At 36.7% G+C, this 24,112-nt stretch overlaps 1 protein-coding gene across 1 annotated transcript in view; it reads left to right on the forward strand.

Annotated features, from left to right (window-relative positions):
• The window catches only part of LOC122562345 (protoheme IX farnesyltransferase, mitochondrial), a 146,734-nt gene that overhangs the window by 106,593 nt on the left and 16,029 nt on the right, over positions 1-24,112 (forward strand). The window contains exon 5 of the mRNA XM_043715222.1: positions 17,638-17,708. Coding sequence (XP_043571157.1) covers positions 17,638-17,708 — 71 coding nt within the window. The remainder of the gene's footprint in view (positions 1-17,637; positions 17,709-24,112) is intronic.

A 24,112-nucleotide genomic window follows, 5' to 3' on the forward strand; every position in this document is an offset into this window, starting at 1 on the left:
AAAAAGCACATTCTCAATCTTGTAAGTTGGGTAATGTATTGGTATTGATTGAGGATTGGTTACCACAGAGGAAACAGAGTGTTAGTATTAATGGATCTTTTGCAGGTTGAAAAGACACAAGCTAGTCCAGGAGTTTCAATGTATAGAATTAATATTAGTGACTTGGAGGAGGAAGCAGAATGTAATATATCCAAATTCGCTAGTGATACAAAAAAAAGGACATGTTGCAATGAGGGTGTAATAAACCTGAAAAGGAATCTTGATAGGTAAAAACAATGACTGCAGATGCTGGAAACCAGATTCTGATTAGTGGTGCTGGAAGAGCACAGCAGTTCAGGCAGCATCCAAGGAGCTTCGAAATCGACGTTTCGGGCAAAAACCGTTCATCAGGAAGGAATCTTGATAGGTTGAGTGACTGGACAAAAACTTGACAGATGGAGTTTAATTCTGAAATTATGAGACCATGCATTTTCCTTGGAAAAATCAAAAGGTATACTATTTAAATGGAGCAGGACTCCAAAATTGTGCAGCATGAGTGTCGTTGTGTACGAAACATAAAGTTTGTGTGAATGTGCAGGAAATCCAGAAAGAAAATGGAATTGTGGTCTTTAATGCCAGGGGATTGAAGTTCAAAAGTTGGGAAGTCTTCAAAGTAAAGGTTTGTAGCTCGGGTGTCAGTTGCCATAGTTGTGGGTATGAGCTGGAAAGTTGATTTACAGATATTTTGTCCCCTGTCTAGGTGGCGTCTTCAGTGCTTTGGAGCATTCTGTGAAGTGCTGTGAACGGTGTCTTCTGGAATTTATTTGGTTCCATTCCTGCTGCTTCCGGTTGCTGGTTCCGTTTGTTCATTGTCCCCTGTCTAGGTGGCGTCTTCAGTGCTTTGGAGCATTCTGTGAAGTGCTGCTGAACGGTGTCTTCTGGAATTTATTTGGTTCCATTCCTGCTGCTTCCGGTTGCTGGTTCCGTTTGTTCATTGTAGTGGCTGGTATATTGGGTCTAGGTCTCTGTGTTTGTTGATGAGGTCTGTGGATGAGTGCCATGCTTCTAGAATAAGGGGTATTTGTATTGAAATATACATGAATCTGAGCGGCTTGACACAATGTAACAGATGTTGAGAGGATGAGTGGAATCTCGAGCTAAGGGACATAGTTAAAGAGTGAAGGGACGCTCATTTAAAACTGAAATGCAAAGGAATTTCTCCCAGAATGTCTGGCATTCTCTACCTTAGACAATTGTGAAAGTCAAATCACTAAAAGTATTTGAAGAGGTAGAGAGGTCTTTTGAAATATTGGGAAGTTGAGGACTATGATGAGCTGACATGAAAGAAGAGTCGAGGCCTGGCACAGATCAGCCATGATGTTGTTGAATAGCTGGATAGGCTTGCTAATCTTGCCTGTTTTTTTAAATTCTTATATTCTTCCTTTCCATTATTAATTCTCCAGATTCGCTTTCCGGAGGACCAACACTCGCGCTACACATGATTTTCCCTTTTAAATTCCTGTAGAAGCTTTTACTGTTTATTTTTATATTTCTAGCTTTTTATCCTTCTCTAATTTATGCATTTTTGTCATTATTTTGAGTTGTTATATTCTGTCTAAGCTCCTAGCTTGCCACTCATCTTTTATTTTCAATTTAATAGCATTTTTGACTTGCTTATTTACCAACACATAATGTGTCCTTCCCCCTGACTATTTCATTTTTACTGGAGTCTGAGTATTGTGGCTAATCCTCTGAAATTCCTGTCACTGTACTTTTACAGATCTATCCCTTTATCTAATTTCTCAGTAAATCCAGTTTTAGGTTTTCACCATATGAGTTACAGTTAACTCTGGTTCATATTATGCCCACATACTTTGAATTCTAAACCAAAACAAAAATTGATATGGATAGTTACCTGTATTCAGGCTCCAGTCTGCATAACTGCAACGCAACAAAGACCTTTAATGAGCAAAACCTATCTGTTTTTCTTTACTTGCTTTTCACAATATTGCAGTTAACAAATAAACATAGACAGACTAAGATAACTAGCCACTAGACTTTAAAAATGGTTGCTGATTGTGGTATGTGAAGAATGATTCTTTATGTTTACCGTGCAGTCTGTGGTCTTCTGTAAAAACTGTACTTTCAAAAGCAGATTCCTGTCATTTGAATTTGATCCAGGATTGCCACCAATCTTTACTGATGACTTCTTAGTTGTTGAACAGCAATTGTGGGTATAGCCTGTTGATTCTTTTAATTGCTGACAAACAGAGTAAGAAAAGCACTCTCTATTCATATAACGGTTGATGATTGGCTTCTGAAAGCTTATCTGTTGTAGCATTACCGAAACCAAACCATTTGTTAGTATTTTATTTAAGCTATGGCTACATGGCTGTTTACCATCCAAGAACCAGTTCATTGGAAAACTGTTTTAATTCCATAAATACGTAGATGGGTGACCTTAACTGTATCTGCAGGTCTTTGCTATTCTGCAGAACAACGCAAATGCTGAAAGCTGGCTCACAGCACCAGCATCCTGAAATCTGAATGAGAAGACTAATCTAAAAGCAGTTGAATTCCCTTGAGGCAGGTACAAGAAAGCCAAGTATCAACTGAACTGTTAAATTGCACGGAGGAAAATGTCAATTGTTAACTGGATGTGCATTTAATGTGTATTTACATTGCACTTTGTAATAGAAGTGGATCTTGTGGCACATGCCTGTATTCTAAGTTTTCTCTTCTTGTGCTGAAGAATATATTTTGACTCTGGCAATGATTGCACATTGCTTATATGTTGCATTTGTGACTTGCATTTCTAGCTATAGAGCTTTCTAAATATATTGACCAAGAATGTGAAAATCACAAATTGTGGTCCCATTGGTGACTGCCAACAGTGAATATTTACCTTGGTTGTTGATAGCACTTTACCCTGCAAGTAAGACCACTTTTGACGTACAATGCGATTTTACAATTGTAGCCATACTGTAGGATAATATGGGATACCAATTTCAAAGTGAAGTTTTGAATAGTCCATATAAATCAAGTTAAATCTTGTGCTCAGTTTGCATAAAGTTTAAACTTGATGATGTATTGAGATAGGAATATATTCAGTGCTTCGATAACTGCCACTGTGCTGTTAAGAGCATGCTTTTAATCTAGGTGGTGTTTGTACATTTAGTGTGGCAGGTAAATGTAATATGGCAGGAAGTAATATTTTACATTTACTTCACAACCAGGTATTTTATCCCAACAGGCTCACGCCAGTGCTCATGCTTTGTAAGAGTTTCTCCTATCTGACCGCATCAACATTTGAAAGAATATTTTTCAAGAAAAGCCAGTGGTTCGTTCATCTTTACAGGGCAAAACAACTTTTCTCAGCATGCCAAAATGTGTCTGAAAATATGTTTGTTTTTTATTTTATCTTAAACAATTATTCCATGATTAAATGGGACAGGTCAAGACAAAGGATATTTTTTCTCTGGTGCCTCCAACATTACATATGAATTCGCAAGGATAGGCCTGTTGAAATCTACTGGGAAAATTCTGCTATTTCTTCACTATAAATAACACAAAGTGGGTTTTAAGGCTGCAAGGCATTATGTTCCTAAGTGGTCATGCAATTGTATGAGAGAACAGTACTTGTCATTTATTACAGGTTCATTTTCTTGGAAAATCAAAGTCCTACATAAAAGGACTATCAAAATGGAAACGTGCTTTGAAATTAGTGCATTTGATACATTGAATGAATGGATGCAAATTAAATATGTACTTGATAATATAGACTGGTAACCTTTTGTGAAAAGCAATACCATACAATATATATTAGCAATAGAAGTTCAACTTTTATACAAATATTTTTAGGAGAAAGTGAGGACTGCAGATGCTGGAGATCAGTGCTGAAAATGTGTTGCTGGAAAAGCGCAGCAGGTCAGGCAGCATCCAAGGAACAGGAGAATCAACGTTTCGGGCATAAGCCCTTCTTCAGGAAGGGCTTATGCCCGAATTCCTGAAGAAGGGCTAATGCCCGAAACGTCGATTCTCCTGTTCCTTGGATGCTGCCTGACCTGCTGCGCTTTTACAGCAACACATTTTCAGCTACAAATATTTTTAGCCAAAAAGTAGGATATCATCCTTTGTGTGAGTAATAACTTCTTGAGGTTGAAATCCACCTTCTCTATCTCCTCATTATTATAGTTGCCTTGTGGGAGCCTGTTCTTGCTAGTCGTGCACCCACAAATTGCCAAAAGGAATTTATTATTTTCTATTAATAGGTAAATAAAAACCTCCACGGAGACTGACATTAATTGCTGTATGCTGTATTAATTAAATTTATCAAATCCATTAAAAACTAAAAACATACAGTACGGAGAAAAAAAATGCATTTTCGCAGCAGAGAATTCACTGAATGTGTTTAAAATCCATAAGAATCACCCTCCTATTTCGGAAATTGTCTAGTCTGCTTCTGAAATTATGTCATCATGTGGATCATCATTATTATCAGCATTTGCCAGATCATTTCCTAGCCTGTGCCATCAAATACATTGAGTGTCCACATTACTTGATGACTGTCATGCTAAGTTCTTATTTTATTCTTGACCTCTACTCCTACTCTTGCAAGATTACTCACATTAGAGCCCAAACTCCCTGTGCAAATGTTGTCTCTTCAATAATCATCTAGACTTTTCACATTTTTTCTTATTATTCTTGACATTTGTTTAGAGAGACAACCGGTGGTTGAGGAAGGCTATTTAGACCACTGGGAATTACTGCAATATCACCTTTGCAACTTAGTTTCAACAGCATCATTGACCATGTGTGATCTGAGCAGCTCCCAGATGGAGGAGGCTTATTCCTTTATATAATCCTCCTGCTTGAACATTTCAAACTTTCTTACACTATGTTTTCAAACCATCTCAATTTGTTCACTCTTTATTGCAAACATGAGTGACCAATCTTTCTGTGAAATGCTGTTTTAGGAGATCCTTTCTTCTGAATATCACCACTGATTTGAGCTTTTGCCCGATGGGCCCACACAATGGCACAACTCTGAATATGCCCTGTTCGTTGCCGTTTGTATTCATTAACATTGTTTTCTCTCCACCTTTGCTCATCATTTGCCTGGCTGATATCTGCATTCATGACTGCATCATCTCTGTTCCTAATATGGCCAGCGTGCATCCATGTTTTTGACTATTTTTGATTATAAATCACTGAAGTGTGATAACCTTCTCATCAAGTTTTGCGCGGAGACGCTGTAAAAGTTTGGTCTTGTTTTGCAATGCAAACTTATTTTTCTTCATAAACCTTTTGTATTACTTGGGGCTTACTTGGATATGTGTAATGCTTAGTTTTCTTGTTTTAGGGCAAAAATCTGGATAGGTCATTGAGAAATTGAATCCAGTCAATTTTCATTGACATACTTTGCAACTTTGCCTTTCAGCTGTGGCTGCATGTTAGGCCTCTCTCTTTACGTCTCATTCTTAGCTTTTTCATTACCACTTTCCTCTTCCAATCTAAAATGTTTTTCTCTGACATTTAGAATTCTCTCACTACTGCGTAATTATTTGGCTGCTGTGCAATCTCAATGACTAGGACTGTGTATCTGCCATTCCACCTTGATGCCATGTCAGAGGGCAGGTTTGGAAAGAATGCAATGCACCGTTGAGCTGGTAGTGTGACATTACATGTTAATATGTACAGACACAAACTAAGCAGCTGCCTTCGATGGTGTTTTATTCTATGACTCAAATAGAAAGTTTGCTCCAGGATGAGATTCATGGTTTGAGCTATAGTTGGAGGCTGAATAGGCTGGGGCTATTTTCCGTGGAGCATCAGAGGCTGTGGGGTGACTTTATAGAGGTTGATAAAATCATGAGGGGCATGGATAGGGTAAGTAGCCAAGGCCTTTCCCCAGTTTAGGGGAGTCCAAAACTAGAGGACATTGGTTTAAGGTGAGAGGGCAAAGATTTAAAGGGGACATAAGGGGCAACGTTTTCAAGTAGAGGGTGGCACGTGTATGGGATGAGCTGCCAGAGGAAGTAGTGGAAGCTGGTGCAATTACAACATTTAAAAGGCATCTGGATGGGTATATGAATAGGAAGGATTTAGAAGACTATAAGCCAAATGCTGACAAATGACACCAGATTAATTTAGAATATATGGTCAGCATGGACAAGTTGCACCGGAGATTCTGCTTCCATGCTATACAACTGTATGACTGCTGGAATAAGTGTCAGTACAAAGAGTTTGGTTTATTTTGGCCAGAAGTTACAATTCCACCCATACATAGGGTATTTGAAAAATGAATAAATTTTTCATCAAAAGTCAGAGATCAACCATTTCTCAAAAGTATTTGGTACATTCCCTAGATGTTTCCGTTTTTTTTCCTATTGTTTTGTGTTGCAGTGAAGTATTTGCAACAGCGCAAGTTTTAAAAGTTTTATTCTAAAATATGCTGATATGGTGTTGGGCCTTAAGTCAATACTGACCACCTCAGACTGGCAGCTGGCTGAAATAATATTAGGTCCATATTTCTGAATAAATGGAACTCTAATTATTGAACTCTTTTTTTTTAACCTGCCATTTAACCTGCTTCAAGATTAACAATGTGCAGTCATTTAATTTTGTGTGCTGAATGGGTATTACAGTTTTAAATTCCAGCAAAGACTGAGAACCTTAAGTAGCTAAACAGAACTTCAGTTTTGTTTATTTTGACAGCTTGTTTAAGGCAGGACCCTGTCTTCATTACAGCCACCATGCATGTTGGTGCATGAGTATGTGGGTGAACAAAAAGTATGAAGTTTAATTTTGTTGTGTTTACAAAGGTTTCTGTGCAGTACTTTCCTGGAATCACATTTTTATAGGAGAACAATGGCTTAAGTGATGTGAATCTCAAGAAAGAGCAAAGAAATCAGATCAGTTGCTCAATGGATATAACTTGCTTTGGTTTGAACACCTATAGTTAGACAATCAGATTCGGTTGGAATTTATCAGAACTTTGCATTCTTGCATCTATTTCAAATGATAGGAAAGCATATCCTTTGTCTGCTTTATTGACAAATGCAGTAACAGTTCAAAGCTACTGATCTAGGTTTGTAAAGACGCTCTAATAATCAATATTCATCTGTAACTACTAGTATGGTCTAGCCAGCAAAATATGCAAGGTCACAGACCTGAAACCTTAACTCAGTTTCTCCTTCCACATTTGCTGCCAGTGATGCTGAATACTGTATTTCCAGTATTTTCTGTTTGTCATTTAAAATCTAACCAAAGTTGTTTTTCAATTTGGTATAAGTAGTAAATGTTTTGTTACCTTATATCATTTGTATCTTGCAAATAAAGCACTGGAAAAAGCATTGCAAATAAAGCTGATGTATTTAAACAAGTTAGAAAGTGGAAACATAATGCCCTTTTGGCTTTTCTTAAAACAGTGAATTCACCCTTTCAGTGTACAATTAATTATTTGGAATGCCTTAAGAGGAGTCCAAACTAATATTTTGAATAAAAATGCACTCACATGTTAACTTTACAAGGCAGGATTTTCTGTAAAGAGATTAGATATTATTTACGCAGTTAGATTCTATAGATAGAAGATATTAAGTGTTTGAATCAACATAGATAATTAAATGGTTACCATATAATTTCTTGAAAAGTTGATCATGTGGGATGCTATTAATCTGGTATTTCAGTGCACATTACGTGGCAAGACTGTTAAGTGTTGTAAATGTGGAATTCAATGAGAGGAAGCTTTTGTGGTTTAAAAAGAAAACCTGTAATACAAGCAGGGTTTTTTTACATTTGGTGGCTGCAGTATAAACGTGATGGAGTTGACCTTGTACATTTGGTGTGTTGCAGTGAATTACAAACTTATTTCAATTGGACAGTTTTAATGACATCATGAGCTGAAAAAGCAATGTTCAATTTTTAAAAGGTCAGCAGAACCTTAGAATGGAATTCCTGCCTGCCTTGAACTCATTTTAGTCAATGTGTCAAGCAGAGGCTGTGTCACACGGACAAAGGGGCAAAAAAAAGTGCTATTATGCTAATGAGTTTGTTTGGGGAGGCAGACTGGTTGCTGTCTGTTTGCAGGAAAACACATTATTATTTACAAGTGTACTTGGACTTCTTTCCACCGTAATCTGTATTCTGGACTATAATCTTCAATTAGTTTTCTCAATTCTTTTTTTAAGAAAGAAAATATTGCTTGATCTTCTATCAATGCGTGTAAAATTGTTACTTGTTTCCTCACCATTTCAGTGCCCAGAAGAGAATCCTGTATACTTTCTATGCTTAGGAGTACCCTCAGACTCATAATTAAGGGAGCATTCTTGGTATATTCTCAGACGAGAAACAGAAACTGGAGGAAAAAATGTCATCTTTTGTTGAACACCAATGGGCAGTGAAGCATGGCAGAATTAGCAACCCCTATGCAATCCTTATTGTTACATCTCGTCCCCAGGTGAAGTTATCCGTTATAGTTCCAGACTGGATGCCCCAAATATTAAGTTCCCAGGTGAGGAAAGATGAACTGGCTTCCCTTCTTTATCCACCAACCTCCTCAGTTGGTCACCATACGGTTCATTTAAAAAAAAGGTTTCCTCCCTGTGGATGCCTTTCTCCCAGAACAAATGAATTTTTGTTTAAAAGGAGCCAATTTTACTAGACTTTCTTGAGTTAACAAAAGAGTTGATTTATTAATCACTAAATGCAATCAGAAATAATAATGCAACATATACACAGATTATACAGGTCAGTCTCTTGGTCATTGATGAACAATAAATAGTGGAGCATTGATAGTCAAATAATTGATCTAGGGATTTTTAGATTTGCAGATTAGTTGAAATGCTTTTTTCGTGTTTCCATTTGATAGCGCTAAGCTGGTCGCATTCAAAGTGAGTCTTCCTTTTGAGCTGTTTCTTTCCCACAAAACTTCCTGAATACCTTGTCAGGTGTGGTATTGCAGCATCTCCAAGCATCTGCTGAATTTACATCTGCAATCTTTTGTCTGGCTGTAGCAGTCCTCTTTAAAAACACATTTTTAATTCCTATGTGCATAGGTGGTCTGGGGTTGTGAACCATGCTTGTGACAACATTTAAAATCCTATTTTGAGAAACAAGCTCTTTGTGACAAACCTTCTAAGGCAAAAAAAAGGATGAGCCTACTGTTTGCCTGGATTTTGGCAATAGGAATAAAGATAAGGTTATCCTTGTTTATTGTTGTTCAGAGATTGATGTGGACGTTGACTGCATTGCCCTGCTGTACAAGAACCCAACACTGAATATTCAAATGTATGAAAACCTAGAGTAGTAGGAATTGGGGAAGGCTGTAGATGGCCATATAGGATGTCCTCAAGTGGTTATGGGTCTTGAGGGCTCATCATCAGCTTGCACCATATTGATATGAGAGGAAGATTTCAGGGCTGGCAGTTTGACAGGCAAGAGAAGGAAAGTATGGAGTTGCAGTACTGAGAGCACAAATGTATGCTGAAACATGAGAGAAGGCTTGTGTACCTCAGAGCCACTGCCATCCCCTCAGGGTGGTGTCTTAACATTCATAGTAATCTGCAGGAGCATAGAATATGCACTGAGAGTGTTCAAGCCTCTTTAAGTATCATGATAGCTGAAAGCAAATTGGACTTGCATGCCAACAAGCATAAGTGCCATGACTTTAGTCTGAGTTTACATGACAGCATTCAGGCATTAGATAGCTCCTTGCTGTGTCTGGTGAAATAGGGATGCCTTCTGGACAGGGGAAGGATCCAAAAGCAAAAGGTGGAAAACAGTTCTGTGCCAAACTGTAGGTTTACAATAAAACCCCTTGTAAATCTCGAAAGTCTTGTGCTGCATAATTCAACATCTGGTTGTCGGTCTGTAAAACAACTAAATCCAGAATCAGGAACCACCCTTAGCAGAATACAAGATCGGCAACTGCCGATCCTGTGGCCAGAATTGGTGGTGGGGTGGGGGGCTATTTTCCTAAGCCAAGAATGAGACTGTCCTGGATTCAGGAGTTTTGTCTGTGTTCTACTTAGAGGCTTCTGGCATGTTATAGGGGTCAAGGTGAGTGTGGCTGGTGAAAGAGTCTGCATGAGCCCTGTGTGTAGGGGAGAAGGAGGCACCAAGGAAGGGGAGGAGGAGGCTGAAGTGGAGAAAACAGTTTTAAGCATGCCACCAAAGGAACACTCAGTTAACTGGGTGAATCCAAGAAAACTTTAAATTATTAAGGTAATGAATTATTTAAAGTGAATATAGAATCTCTAGTTTAATGTTGCCTAAGTTCAGGAACTAGAGAAAGTGAGGACTGCAAATGCTGGAGATCAGAGCTGAAAATGTGTTGCTGGAAAAGCGCAGCAGGTCAGGCAGCATCCAAGGAGCAGGAGAATCGACATTTTGGAAGATTCCTCATTCCTGAAGAAGGGCTCATGCCCGAAACATCGATTCTCCTGCTCCTTGGATGCTGCCTGACCTGCTGCGCTTTTCCAGCAACACATTTTCAGCTAAGTTCAGGAACTACCAGGAAAAAATTAGTGCATTGTACTGCAATGAACAATATGTTAATTGTTATATCGAAATCTGCAGGTGAGATCTGAAATGTAATAAAGACTCTGCAGTTAAAATGTTCCAGCTTCATGCATATGCACCAGTAGTGAATCAGTTGTGACTTCACCGAAGATATACTAAACATATCCAAAATGGGCGGGTTGGTTTACGAAGAGAGATTGGACAGGTTAGGTTTTGATCAAATGGGGTTTAGAAGGTAAGAGCTGATTTAACTTTTAAACAGCGACCCTATTGCTATGTTTTCCCAAAGCGGTAACATCTTTTCCACATCAATCCTGTCAAGACCTCATCAAAATCATACATGCTACAATAAAAATATGACCAATTAAATCAGAAGTGAGAATTTTTAATTTACTACCCAAAGGGTTATGAACCTTTGGACCCCTCTTCCTCAAAACACAGTGGATGCAGAGAATCTGAGTATTTTTATGACAGAGATAGATTCTTGAAAAACTTGGGTGAGATGTTAACAGGCACATGTGGAAATATGATATAATCAGATCAGCCATGATCATATCAAATGACAGGGTAGGCCTGAGAGTCCAAGTGGCCTAATTCTGCCCCTAATTCAATGTTGTGTGGTTGTATGTAAAAGTATAATGTACGATGTATACTGTTTGTTTATGGTCAACCACAAAACACAAGACATTGTGTGCTTTATCAAGCTTGTTGGTGCTATAGGAGAAAGTAAGGACTGCAGATGCCGGAAAGTCAGAGTCAAAAAGTGTGGTGCTGGAAAAGCAGCAACTCAGCTTGTAGTCCTATATTTTCAAATTAATTTCCTTGCCACAGCATAGATTTTCTAGTTCTAGTGAACCTAAGAGTCAGAACTCAGCTGAAGCCAAAAATTAAATAACTAATCAGTGAGAATACAATTGAAGAAGCAGCAAATGTTTTTTCATGAGAACAAGAGAACGTTTGGAAGGTATCAACAATGTTTGCAAAGTTCTATGGGGTCAGATAATTTTATGTGAGACATTTTCAACAGGGACTTGAGGCGAAGCTGAGGAAAGGAGAATGTGAATGATGACTTGCTTTACACCATGTGATTCCATAAGTGAGCAATTTGTGGAGCAGACTATCTTTAAGATAACATTGGAGGTAGTTCAGTGAAAAAATTGTGATATTTAAAATATATGGAATTTTTTTCCAAAAATAATGACGTTGCAACTGGTCAAATAGATTTCAGTGATTCTTCCCAGCTTGTTCTTGCTCTTCAGTTTCCACGGACATATTTATAATGGAAACATGATGAAGGCAGGTCTGCCAATCCACAGCCAGACACACATTTGATAGTTCATATTTTTATAGCCATATTTGACATAATAAGTGTTCTTCTGTAGCTGTGAGCTTTCTAGGGTAGTTTATTGAAGTGGGAGACAGAGATGTGATGTATCACCAGTTTTTATTTAGTATTATAGATTTTATATGCCTAATTTAGAAGAAGCTCATGACAAAGATTCACATTACTTGAAGTAGTGGAACAGAATAATCTGGAAAATGTAACAACAACATTTGTCAATTCAAAATGACATAAATAAGGGGATCATGCAGCAGATTTGATTGCCCATGTAATGATGTGTTTATCCAAAAAGAGGAACACATTGAAAGAATTTGCTTACAAATATTTTACTCCTGTTCCAATATCCACATAATGCAGTCTTAAGTGCTGTACATTTACCACTAATGGCACCAAGTTGTCTCCAATATGGATGACATCACAAACTAAAGGCTTCTGAAGCAAAAGTCAGCTTTTACTTCAGATTGATAGCCACTGTCTCAGAAATCAGATTAAGCATCTACTAATGCATTATAAAGTTTTCTACAGTGTTCCAGTGTGTAGCTCAAACATAACACCATTTTCTGTGCATGTTACAATTGAGAGCAGTGTTTGAGCTCACGGTTATAAGGTTAAAAGGACTTTGAATATTCTGCAGGATTTAGCGCATTTATAGTTCAAATAATGATCTAACGATGGAGTTTCACTGTTTCAGAGGAATATTTATTTCAAGATTTTATGCATTGACAACCTGTCCATTCAGTAAGAAGCTTTGTTAATTGTTTTGTTTAATATGAAAAAGATAGTACAGATTTATCTTGCCTTTGAGAGAAAAATGCTTCATTTGAGAGGCACGATAAAGTATTTTTCACAACTTCAGAATGTGCGATAGTGCTCCACATAATTTTTGAACTGTAGAAAATACGACAGTCAATTTGACGTAACAAAATTTAGCAGTGAAATAAATGACTAAATAATCAGTAGTGTTGTTTAAGAGGTAAATATTGACAAGAACACCAGGACAACACCAAGCTCCTCAAAGTACTGTGGATTTTTTCCATCCACCTAGAAGAGCAGACAGCTTCAGTTTAATGTTTTAACACATCTAAATGACAGCACCTTTGACAGTGCACTCACTCAATGCTATAATGAAATATTATCCTAGATTATGTGAATAAGGGTTTTCCATGACACTGAACCAATGGCTTACTGATTTAGATGACTGGCATCAATAATCCAAATACAAAAATGAATATTGATTTACCAGAAATTCACCAAAACCTTAGTTTTGCCAATGTCAATGTAAAGTTTTGTCCCATAGTAAACATTTGGCATACAGAAAAATACCCAAAGACAAGTTGTGTCCCTATTATATTCCACCTTAGTCATTTGTCTTGAGGATGTATTTATGTCTAACTCTGTCTCTAATATTTAAAATCCCATAAAAGGTTTAGTAAACGTTTTATTTCTTCCTGCTGTTTAACTATAATAACTTGCAGCTCTTTTGCAAAGAGCCAAAAATGTTTCAAGATTTTTTTCACAGATGTGGAAGTACTGATTTGTTTTAAAATTGCAAATAAAGATAATTTTGAAACACATTTGTCAAATTGTAATTTAATTACCCAAGAACAGGCACGTAATTTGCATATAACAGTAGTAGTGGAATATGTCACATGACAACTTGCGTAAGTATAGCACCATCAACATAGATATTCCAAGTGCTGTCTGGTTTTGATTCACCCTGTTTAGGAAGTTTGTAACTGTTATTTTAAGTACAGTTGACTCTTCCATATCCTTTGATTAGATTCAGTGATATCACTTTTATCTGTTTTAAAACTGGGCAGTTGCCATATTCTTTGTCGAAAACATTCATTTAATAGCAACCAAAGAAGAAAATTCCTTTATTTGGGACTGAGTTTTTTTCCAGGGTTGATGTCTGCACCAAAGTGTATGGGCATACATCTGGTTCCTGAGCCACTGTTAATATTGCTCTTCAGTTGTCTAACCTTAGGAACAAGCAGTTCCACAAGTCAGAAGATTAGAAAAAGAGAAGAAAACTCACTCACACTTCATGGCACAACATATTAGTTCTCCACTATATTAAGTGTTGACCTGTCATTTTCCCCACTGCGGTCGTCTATACCTTTGATCTTCCTTATGCTTTTGCACCTGCTACCCTCCCCCCTCCATGCCTTAATTTAAATCAACAAAGTTCTGCTATGCAATACAGCTGGACTATTTCAGAAGCCGACCAAATCAAATTCAATGTTGTTTTAATCTGATAAATTTGGTGGCTATTAACAATAAGTAGAGTTTTAAATTCAACATCTACTAACCTTATTCTCTTGATTAAAGATCATGTCTAAGTATTGCCTCCTTGTTTAGACTGCCCACCAGATACCTCTTGTTCCACTGTTACTGATTTAAGAAGAGCAGGAGATGAGTGGTTAATAATTATATCAGGGTTCATTGAGTTTGCTGACATTAAGTACACAAGCATATTGACTTTCAATAGTGCATCATGTTAGGACAAGTGCAATGTTACTTGAATAAATGAACAGCAAATAACTCCATTGTACATTTCCATTAGCACATAGTTCCTGCTGTTAATATACGTATGTCATAATTTCAAGATAACCTTCCTGTGCACTTAATTATTGACTTGTGTAAATTAATTATACATGTATCCCAGAAATAATTTTAAGTCAAATATTCTGAAATAATCTGACGCTGTAAAATTATAGCATGATCACCTGATTGTCGATTGATGTTGAAGCAAAATCCACTTAAGCAGGCTTTCTCATCTTTTAAACAGATATTACAGTTGTGCATGTTGAAATTTTTAAATTGAGAATTTTGCATTTGGTCAGTAGAATAAGAGTCTGTGTGAGGGAATTAAATTTTCACATTGTATTGATGATGAAAGACTTGCACATTAATGGCCATCTACCATTACTACCATAAACTGGGTGGAAAAAAACCTGCTGTAGCTGAGGGGACCCATCATCCCTCCTTTTATTTGTATGCTGCTTTTAAGTGGCTTTCTATGGAATGCTGATGATGCATTTTATTGAAGTTAAAATTATACAAGACTGTTATACTGTCCTTTTGTCTGCCAAAATTCTGCTCTTATGTAATTACTTGATGATAAAGAACTTCCTGCTTGATTTGTTTGGACAAAATTTCTTTCATCTTTTGGACGTTTTCTGTCATGGAAACATCAGTTTTCTACTCTCTTGTTAAGCAGTTACTCTTATTATTCCTCTTTATTGAAGGTATCTCTTCACCACACCACTCAGCCAAAATCAGGGTTGATGTTTGGGTGAATGTGAGAAACAGATATTGTCATATTGGGGAAAGAAGCAAGACATTAACTTAAGGAAGTACTAACATGAAAGATTGCACAATTACAAAGATATCTTCAAAGTCCTCTTCATTGAATGGGGCTTCAAAGGAACAAAATTCTGTTCTAGCTGTACCCAAAACAATGTGTGCTGGAAGTACTTTGATTCATTAGCTGTCTGATATAAACAGAACAGCCAGGAGGTGTGGCTTGCAGCAATGACTCAAACAAAGTGCTATGTAGACTTGCACCTGGTGTCAGTAGTGTAGCAGCAACCCAATCGGCAATTGTGCAATGTTCTGGGTCAATTACACACAAATACATTGCACAACAGCTCTTAAGTCAGTTTTGTAGACTGGGTCAGCTGTCAATGAGTGCTTTTTTGTGAGGGATTTTTCTTTACTATTTGGGCTTTGAAGTTACAAAACCAGTGATCTCAAGCACATTTTAAACATCATATATTTTCAAATGATTGAATCTTTCTGCATGTTCTCTCTTCCTAGAAAGTAGATTTAAGATGCATTCAAGAAATCTTGCATTTAGAAAATATGTTTCGATCTGAACCAACTTGAACATACGTAGTGAATCATTTTAACAGTCCATTGGTTAACAAAGATAGCATTTAATTTCAGCATAATCTAATATTAAGAGTACTGTGAGTTAGAATAATCAATAACTATTGAATATCTAGTGTACATGATCCAATTAATTTTGTCTGGAATTCAAGTTTAGACTGCCTTTCAAGATCCTTTTTAAAAATTACATAGTCTTATTAGTGTGGCATGCCTCTTGTAAATCACCCCTGTCCTGTCACAAAGAACTTGAAAGGATTGTGAAAAAGTTAAACCCAGTTACCAGCAGAATGTTCCAATTTAACATAATTGTTTCTGGTATTTTTTTTGTTGTCTCATCAAAGTAAAGGACTCCAGGACATCCAAGTAGCTGTAGAAACGTACCACAAAGAAGATGGAGATTCAGTACATTATGCCTGTGCAATTTCTTTGAAACAATTCATACTTAAAAATTGGAACCCCACACTCATGCCCTGATCATGCTTTGCACAACTGTCTGCAGCCCAAGTGCTGGACAGGTCACTGACCATGGCAAATTGTAGCATGTTTACTTTGAAGGTATAGTTGACTTCATGAAACTAGGAGTTAGATGCCGCTGTGATAAGTCTTTTCATAGTACAAAAGCAGTTTTGGAGTGACATGCATCAGGAATGTGTTTAATACTGTCACTTAGTCTATTTCACAATGTTTCATGAAAATTGTTTCAATGATTTGCTTGTACTCTAGTTTCAGTTGCAAGTGACATTACCACTGTGTCAATATAATGATTTAAATTCAATATTTAAGGAGTTTCAACCTCCATATTTTATTTAAAGTGTTATATTCTTTTATTTAGTCTCATCTCAATTTATGACTGAGGTTTGAGCTGAGATTATTCATTTTATGCAAATCACTTGCTAATAAAGATACATTTTGTAAGTAGAAAGTATGTTTTTTTTAAAAGGGAAACATCAATGTGGCTAGATGATGATGGTTGTAAAAATCTCCATAAACTATCCACTTGTGTGTAGTACCATGTACTATAGAATTGGTTATTTCTGTTTCTGTGTAGTTCTGCTTCCTAAGGTAATCATGGCTGATGCATTTCCTGATAGATTTATAAACATATGAATTAGCAGTGGAGAACGCCATTCTGGCGCTCAACTTGCCTCCCCATTCAGTAAGGTGATAGCAGATCTGATTTTGACCTTAACTCAACTTTCCTATATACCCTCTGTAACCTTTGTCTCAGGTTAAATAAACTCAATAACTCTAACTCTGCTGTTCTCTGGGGAAGAGAATTCCATTTACTCTGTCATTAGTTCTGTCATTAATGGGCGATCCATTATTTTAAAACTTTTATCCCTAATTCTAGTCTCTCCCAAATGGATAACATCCTCCCTATCCACCCTATCTAGTTGCCTCAAGATCCATATGCTTCAATGAGATCACCCCTCATTCTTCTAAACTCCACATATACAGTCCCAACCTTTCATCACAAGAAAACTCCTTCATCGCAGAGTTTAGACGAGTGAATCTTCTCTGTACCACTTTTAATGTAGTTATGCTCTGACTTAAGTAAGAAGGGAAAAGTTAATTTTACAAGACCATATTCTGAGTAGATTCAGAAACCATTTTATTTAAGTTGCAATATTGTAGTGTTAGAATATATTGTATCAAAATTTTATTCGGGTTTTCTGTGGTCTTCAAATAAAATCTTAAAGCAGAGGCTAAGCAATTTGAAAAAATATTCTATAGCATGAAGATGCTTTTACTGTATGCATATTCTGTATAATCTCAGGTTTAACTTCTTGCTGTGTTTTGAAGTTTGATCTTGGCAGAATGTTTTGATCCATTACATTAAACTTGAATTTGTTTCATCAAATTGATAGTGTCTAACACTGTTCCATTGTAATTTCTAATAGTTCTTTGAGGTGCCATTTGACTCGAACATGAACAGGACGAAAAACAGACCCCTGGTCAGAGGACAAATTAGGTTGGTCTCCATTCAGTATTGTACTTGTTACCTTTTTAGAATTTCATGAGTTTTTTTTAACTTTTGTAAGCTTTGAAACATTTGTTAGCACATGGTTCACGTTAACTGCACAGTGTGATGCTGAGCAACACAAACTAGAAAAATACAAGCTTTGGTTTCTCATCTGTGCTGAATTACTGAATCTTGGGCTAATAAAGGGCTCGGAAGTACAGAAGTAGAATAATCATATGTTGCTTCAACTGTGTGCAGTATGGTCAATCTCCTCTCGCCATTCGGCTCTGCAAATCTACATAATGAAATCATTTTATGGTGTCAACCCTGGCTGCATTAATAGGATGTTCCAAATGTTTTCCTAATAGCAAGAAATTAAAAGCTATCGGGAAGCAAAGGGATTTAGGTGTCATTGTACACAAATCTGTATAGCTTAAAGCATAAGGACAAAAAGTACCCAAAATGGTTGGAAGTGTTGTCCTTTATCTTCAGGGAGTTGTAATACAAAAGGGAGGAAGTTGTGGTTCTGTTACACAGAGTTTTGGTGAGATCCTTCCTGGAATATTCTATTTAGTTATGGGTACTACATCTCAGGATATATTCACCTTGGAGCGGATACACTGCCAATTCAACATTGTACTACAAAGGGTTGAGGTTTTAATTTTTGACCATGGGTTGCATAAATTATTTCCTTCAATTCAGTGGTGTTTGGGAAGACATTCTAATCAAGGTGTTTAAAATAGAAAAGGGATTCAGTTGGGTAGCTATTGAGAAAATGTTTTCATTGGGAGGGTGTTCCAGACATAAGTTATAATCGGAAAATTATAACTAGGCTACAAAGGAGTGAAATCAAAAAACATTTATTTCACTCAAGGTGGAGATCTGTAACCCTTTATTCTACCCATCCTAATTCCCTAAAATGTTACAGAGGAAGATTGAAAATTTCAAGACTGAGATTGATAGATGATTAAGGGTACTAACAAATGTGGAGTCCAGGTGCAGTTCAGTCAGGATTAGAAGGCGGAGCCAACTGCACTTCCAATGATGTTCTTGATGTTTCAAAAAATAACAAATGGTGGTATTTTCATATCTTAAATGTTACATTGTTTTCACATTGATTTGCAATAGTTTTAGCCATTGAAATTTTGTTTCTTCAAATTTATCCTTGTGCTTTGTGTGGTATGTTATTCTAGCGAAGTGATTTTGTGCCTGCCTACCTCTTAAAATAATTTTATGAAATAGCTGTACTATTAGATGGAAGTATTAAAGGGAAAATGAGAAGTGAGTGAGCAACTGGACGCATAACCTGGGAAAGGCACACTTGCTGTTCCTTAATGGTTAGGAGTATTGTTGGAAATGACCCTGAGGAATGGTATATCTCACAAGAGAGGACCAGTTTACAGCAGCAGTGAGTGGGTGGTGTGGTTAGGTTTCTTAGGGATTGTTTAGAGCACTCTCACCTTTCAACTCAATAATCAGAAAGTATATCATTAAATTGAAAAGCAATATAATCTTACCAGAACCTGGGCTCCATTCAAATAGAGCATTATGTATGCTCTGCCATGTTAGGATAATGCACCCAGTAGTAATGATTTCATTTCCACATTTGTTTGTGCAATGCTTTTGCAGTATGTAATAATCTTTTATGTATTTTGATGTAATTATGATGAAATATGTGTGTAAACATGAAAAGTAATTGAAAAGCTGAAATGTTTGTAATGTATAACCTATTTTTTCCAGTAATTCATCAGTTTGTTCTATTTAACCTGTTGCATTTACTTTGGAATCAGTGATAGTAATAGCAGTGTGGTTTGAGTATTCACCTTTTTCTTTCAGTAAGTATTTTCTAAATGGAGCCTTTTTTCTACAAACGCTCATGTTGCCTTTTCATTACCTCTTCTAGCAGCTCCAACCTTGATTAACATTTGATCTAACAGCAGCCTAGCTGAGATTGACTCAAATATTCTCCACACTGATTATGATTTTTTTTGAGCAAATAATCACATTTCATTACAGTTGGACCAATTTATGGTTCAAATCACTGCAATTTTAACATTTTTTTAAAAAAATGTGTATGTGGTTTTAATGTTATGTTCTCAGTACTCACTTTTTCAAAGAATTTTACTTGTGGATACTTGGCAACTCGACAAAATAACATGGCAGGAAAATTTGTGAAATAAAACTAATAGCGTGACTTTTTTTAACAAAGTTTCAGAAGGGATTCTGTCTTTAAGACAATTTTGTGATTCTTAGCAGAATTTCTGCCATGTATTAGCTGAATGTGCTTGTCTCTTTTGATCTATGCTATCTAAGTTATTAGCACAGTCCTCCATAATATTCTATTATGTATCTGCCTCATAGATATGAGTTTTAAAAATTTTACGGCATTGTTGTGTAGAGTTCAAGAGCTTTCAAAACCTTAAATTCTTAAACATTAATCTTGCACGCATGCCATTGACCCCTCACACCTCAAGTCATTCTTTTTTTTGAAGCGGCTAGGGGTCCTTGCATCATGAGGTATACAATGCAGTTTTCTAACTCATTCATTATCAGCCTGTGCACTTGATAGATTTGACTGTATTGTACCACACACTGTGTTAGGAATCATCCCAGATGCTCATCTATAAACTTGGAGTCACGGTGCATTTTGCTAAAAGGAGGCTCCATCTGCTTTTGGTGGGGAGCTGAGAAGAAAGTTGGACTCCTATTGGAGCTGTCTTCTCTGCTGCTGCCATCTTCAAAAAGTCAAGCTGAGTTAATTTGATAAAGCTTATACCATTGTGTACATCTTACAAACCTACGATTCATATTTATGCTGTAACTTAATGTCAGGCAGTTGTAATTCATGGCATCTACTCTAAATCATAATTTTCTCATGCATTATTAAAGATTTCTTGAATCTTTTCTTTACCTCTCATGACTTGTGCTTTTTAAGTATATTAAAGCCTTCTTTTGAAGAATTAGACCCATAAAGCTACAAATTAAATACACTTTGGGTTCCTACTACACTTTTATGCTGTCTCAGAACAAACTTTGCCTATGTTGTTTAATATTTTCCCAAAAACCATATTCTGTTAGTTGAGAAATTACACTTTTTGTCAATGAAAAAGCATCTTGATGAGTGGGGCAGCTCAGTGATGTAAGACTGCTGCCTCACAGTGCAAGGGACCTGGGTTCAATTCCACCCTCAGGCGACTGTCTGTGTGGAGTTTGCAGGTTCTCCACATCTCTGCATTGGTTTTCGCCAGGTGCTGTAGTTTTCTCCCACGGTCCAAAGATGTGCAGGTTAGGTGGATTGGACATCCTAAATTACCCATAGTTTTCAGGCTTGTGTAGGTAGGTGTAGGAACCATAGGAAATGCTGGGTTAGAGGATTAGGGCAGGGAGATGGGTTTGGGTGAGATGCTCTTTAGTAGGTCAGTATGGACTTGTTGGGCCGAATGGTTTGTTTCCACACTGTAGGGATTCTACTCGTGCACACAGTATTCAAATTATTTGTGACCATTCTATTTGCTCTCTGATTTCCTTACTGATATTTAAAGTAAAATTCACAGCATTTGTTACTCAAATTCCTCAGCACTTTTGTGTGTTGAAATGTTTGTATCTTATTTAGTAGAAAAGGAGGAAGTGTCTTGAGTACATTACAAGGTTATGAATGCTAATGAAACACCTGGATTTAAATCATTTTCCACTGATTCGTTTAGTGTCATAGATTAATGGGTGGGTGGTTTCATAGGCTCTCACAGGATACAGCTTTTTCAAAAGGGGTTAACATCACTTGCAGACATAAATGCTATTTCATGGGCACCATCCACTCTCAATTAATGTGAATGAGGATGGTCATTTGAATCTTTAGCTGATCCATCTAGAATATTACAAAGATGCTGCACTATCGCAAAATCCAGTTGACTTCAAAATGATTCCAGTGTTTTCATCTTCATTGCTTTATTCAGAAATTCCTTCTGTGTTGATTATTCTTCTAAATACATTTTTGCTATCACTCATAACATTGAATACTGCATTGTTTTACTGACTTTGAGGAAAGTATTCTAATCGTAATGTGTGTGTAATCTATGGGACTAAAACTGGCCTCCAAACCAAAATTTCCCCTACATACTGCATTCTCCACATTTAATATGAAGTAGCAAAAGAACAGGAGAACATTGCTAGCTGAAACCACATTTTCCACATACAGCAGCCCCACCCCACCCCCAACCTCGATTCTCCTTTTCAATCTGCTTAGGTTAAAATTATTCTTTAACAAGTCTTCAACTTAAATGCCCAGTCCAACTTAATTGTCCAGTGTTATTTTAACTGCTTCATAACACCTGCTATTTCAGGCTTCAGACTTCCCCTGCAGATGTTTAACTGGCATTGATCCTGTTTTCTGCGAAGTATTTAAATCTGGAAACCTCACTGCTGATCAACAAGGTCCTCAGTTGCATTTGTAACTGGTAAGGATTCTGGACATTTTGGAGCCATATTCTCATAAAGCTTTTCACTAGTTTTGTGGATTTAAAGCTTGAAATATTTGGTTTCTGTGAAAGTACATCAAAAATATTATGCATGAAGTTTTTCCAAATTAGCAGCCTTTTTGAACTAACTTTAAACTCAACATGTCAAGAAAAGTACTTTACCTCCCACATTTGAAGAGACAAGTTAATGATACTCCTAAACTGTACAACGTAAACCCATTAGCGTTATTCTTCCCACCTGGTCCAACGTATTTGCAAAACTTCAAGTTTTATCCATGCTCCAAAACCCATCACACACTGATAAAACTAGTGCAACATTGCACTTCCATCATCTTCCATTGCACATGCCAACTATTGTCACTTGCACTGAACCCATCATGTACAAACCATGATTATAAGTTTTATCCTTCCTTCTAGATTCAGTGGAGACAAATCAATACATCTGCTGGACTCATTCCAGTTATGTACCCTATCAAATATAAATGCATCGAGGCCTGCATTCCACTGACTTTCTAACAGTACAACTGAACAGTGTATTTAAAGTATAACTGGAGAGATGGAATTTGATTTCATTAACTATATTCTGTAAATTAAATAATCTGCTTTGCTGTGAACATTCTTTCATTTTCAGGTCCAGTGTCATTTATTCCATAAACATTTTGCTACAACTGTAACTCATGCTAAACATTGAGTGCTTGGATTTAAATTGAAGTTTAAGGTAAATAGAATGCATGTTATTGATTATGTATCCTCAACATATTTTTGAATTAATTCAATGCATTATTAACGTGCATTTTGTTCAATTTTAAACTCACCTTTTGTGATATGCCATAAAGAAGGCCACATCTGTTTTGAGGTAAAATGTCGAAGTGCTGAATGCCATTGGCTCACTGGTTATGTCATCTTTCATTTTCCTCTGCTTTCTGCATCATTTTTTCCACAAATCTCAAATTGACAACTTATGGCAAGGGTACTCACAAACCTAAATCCTGTTATATTGCAGGGATTTTGCTAAGTACCAAGATTGTTTTCTTTTCCAGAGCTCAAAACATCCTCAATTGACAAATGTTCAATCTGAATCTGATGCAAATTGAGGCGTGCTTTTATGTTATTGCTGTAATATCAATTCTCAATAATTTTGTTTGCTATCGTCCATTAATGTATAATGACAGCCTAAATCCAAAGTCTGAGTTTCACCTGACTCCAGAATGAAGTAGAGAGAGATTGTCAAGTGTAAAGTCAAACCCAAATTCTAGAATTGCCTCTTGTTATTTCATCATCAATCCAAAGCAAAGATTATTCAGAACCAATACTATACTTGCAAATGCATTCAAATATGCAAAAGCCTTAACCACAAAAAATGATTTTACACAATTAAAATTTGTTGATTTTAGATTTAAATAGAAAACTGTCATTATGCAGCGATTCAGTTTCCTAGTAATTCCTGTTATCATAATAATCTTTCCAATATACTCCATAGCATGACACATTCCATTGATCTTACTTTTTGCACTGCCCTTATTATACCCCTTTAAAAGCATATCACTGCTGTCTGTTTGATCTTTACAGCTGTGACCTGTTCCTTCACTTTCACTCTCTGCAAGTTTGGTGTGGTGGGGAGAAGAGGGGGGCAAATGGAGGGTTTCATTCCAATTTTGCATTTTACACCTCTTAATACGGGATTTTTTTTTTCCACTTCTATCCCCATTCCTTTGGAAGTGAAATAATCAGAAGCTCTTCAATGCAGTTCTTCGATCCTGCAGGAAACTTCCTTACTGGAATTTTTCAAAAGGGGTTAACATCACTGCAGACATAAATGCTATTTCATGGGCACCATCCACTCACAATAAATATGAATGAGGATGGTCATTTGAATCCTTAGCTGATCCATCTAGAATATTACAAAGATGCTGCACTATTGCAAAATCCAGTTGACTT

This window comes from Chiloscyllium plagiosum, chromosome 24 (assembly GCF_004010195.1).
Source record: "Chiloscyllium plagiosum isolate BGI_BamShark_2017 chromosome 24, ASM401019v2, whole genome shotgun sequence".
NCBI classification, from domain to species: domain Eukaryota; kingdom Metazoa; phylum Chordata; class Chondrichthyes; order Orectolobiformes; family Hemiscylliidae; genus Chiloscyllium; species Chiloscyllium plagiosum.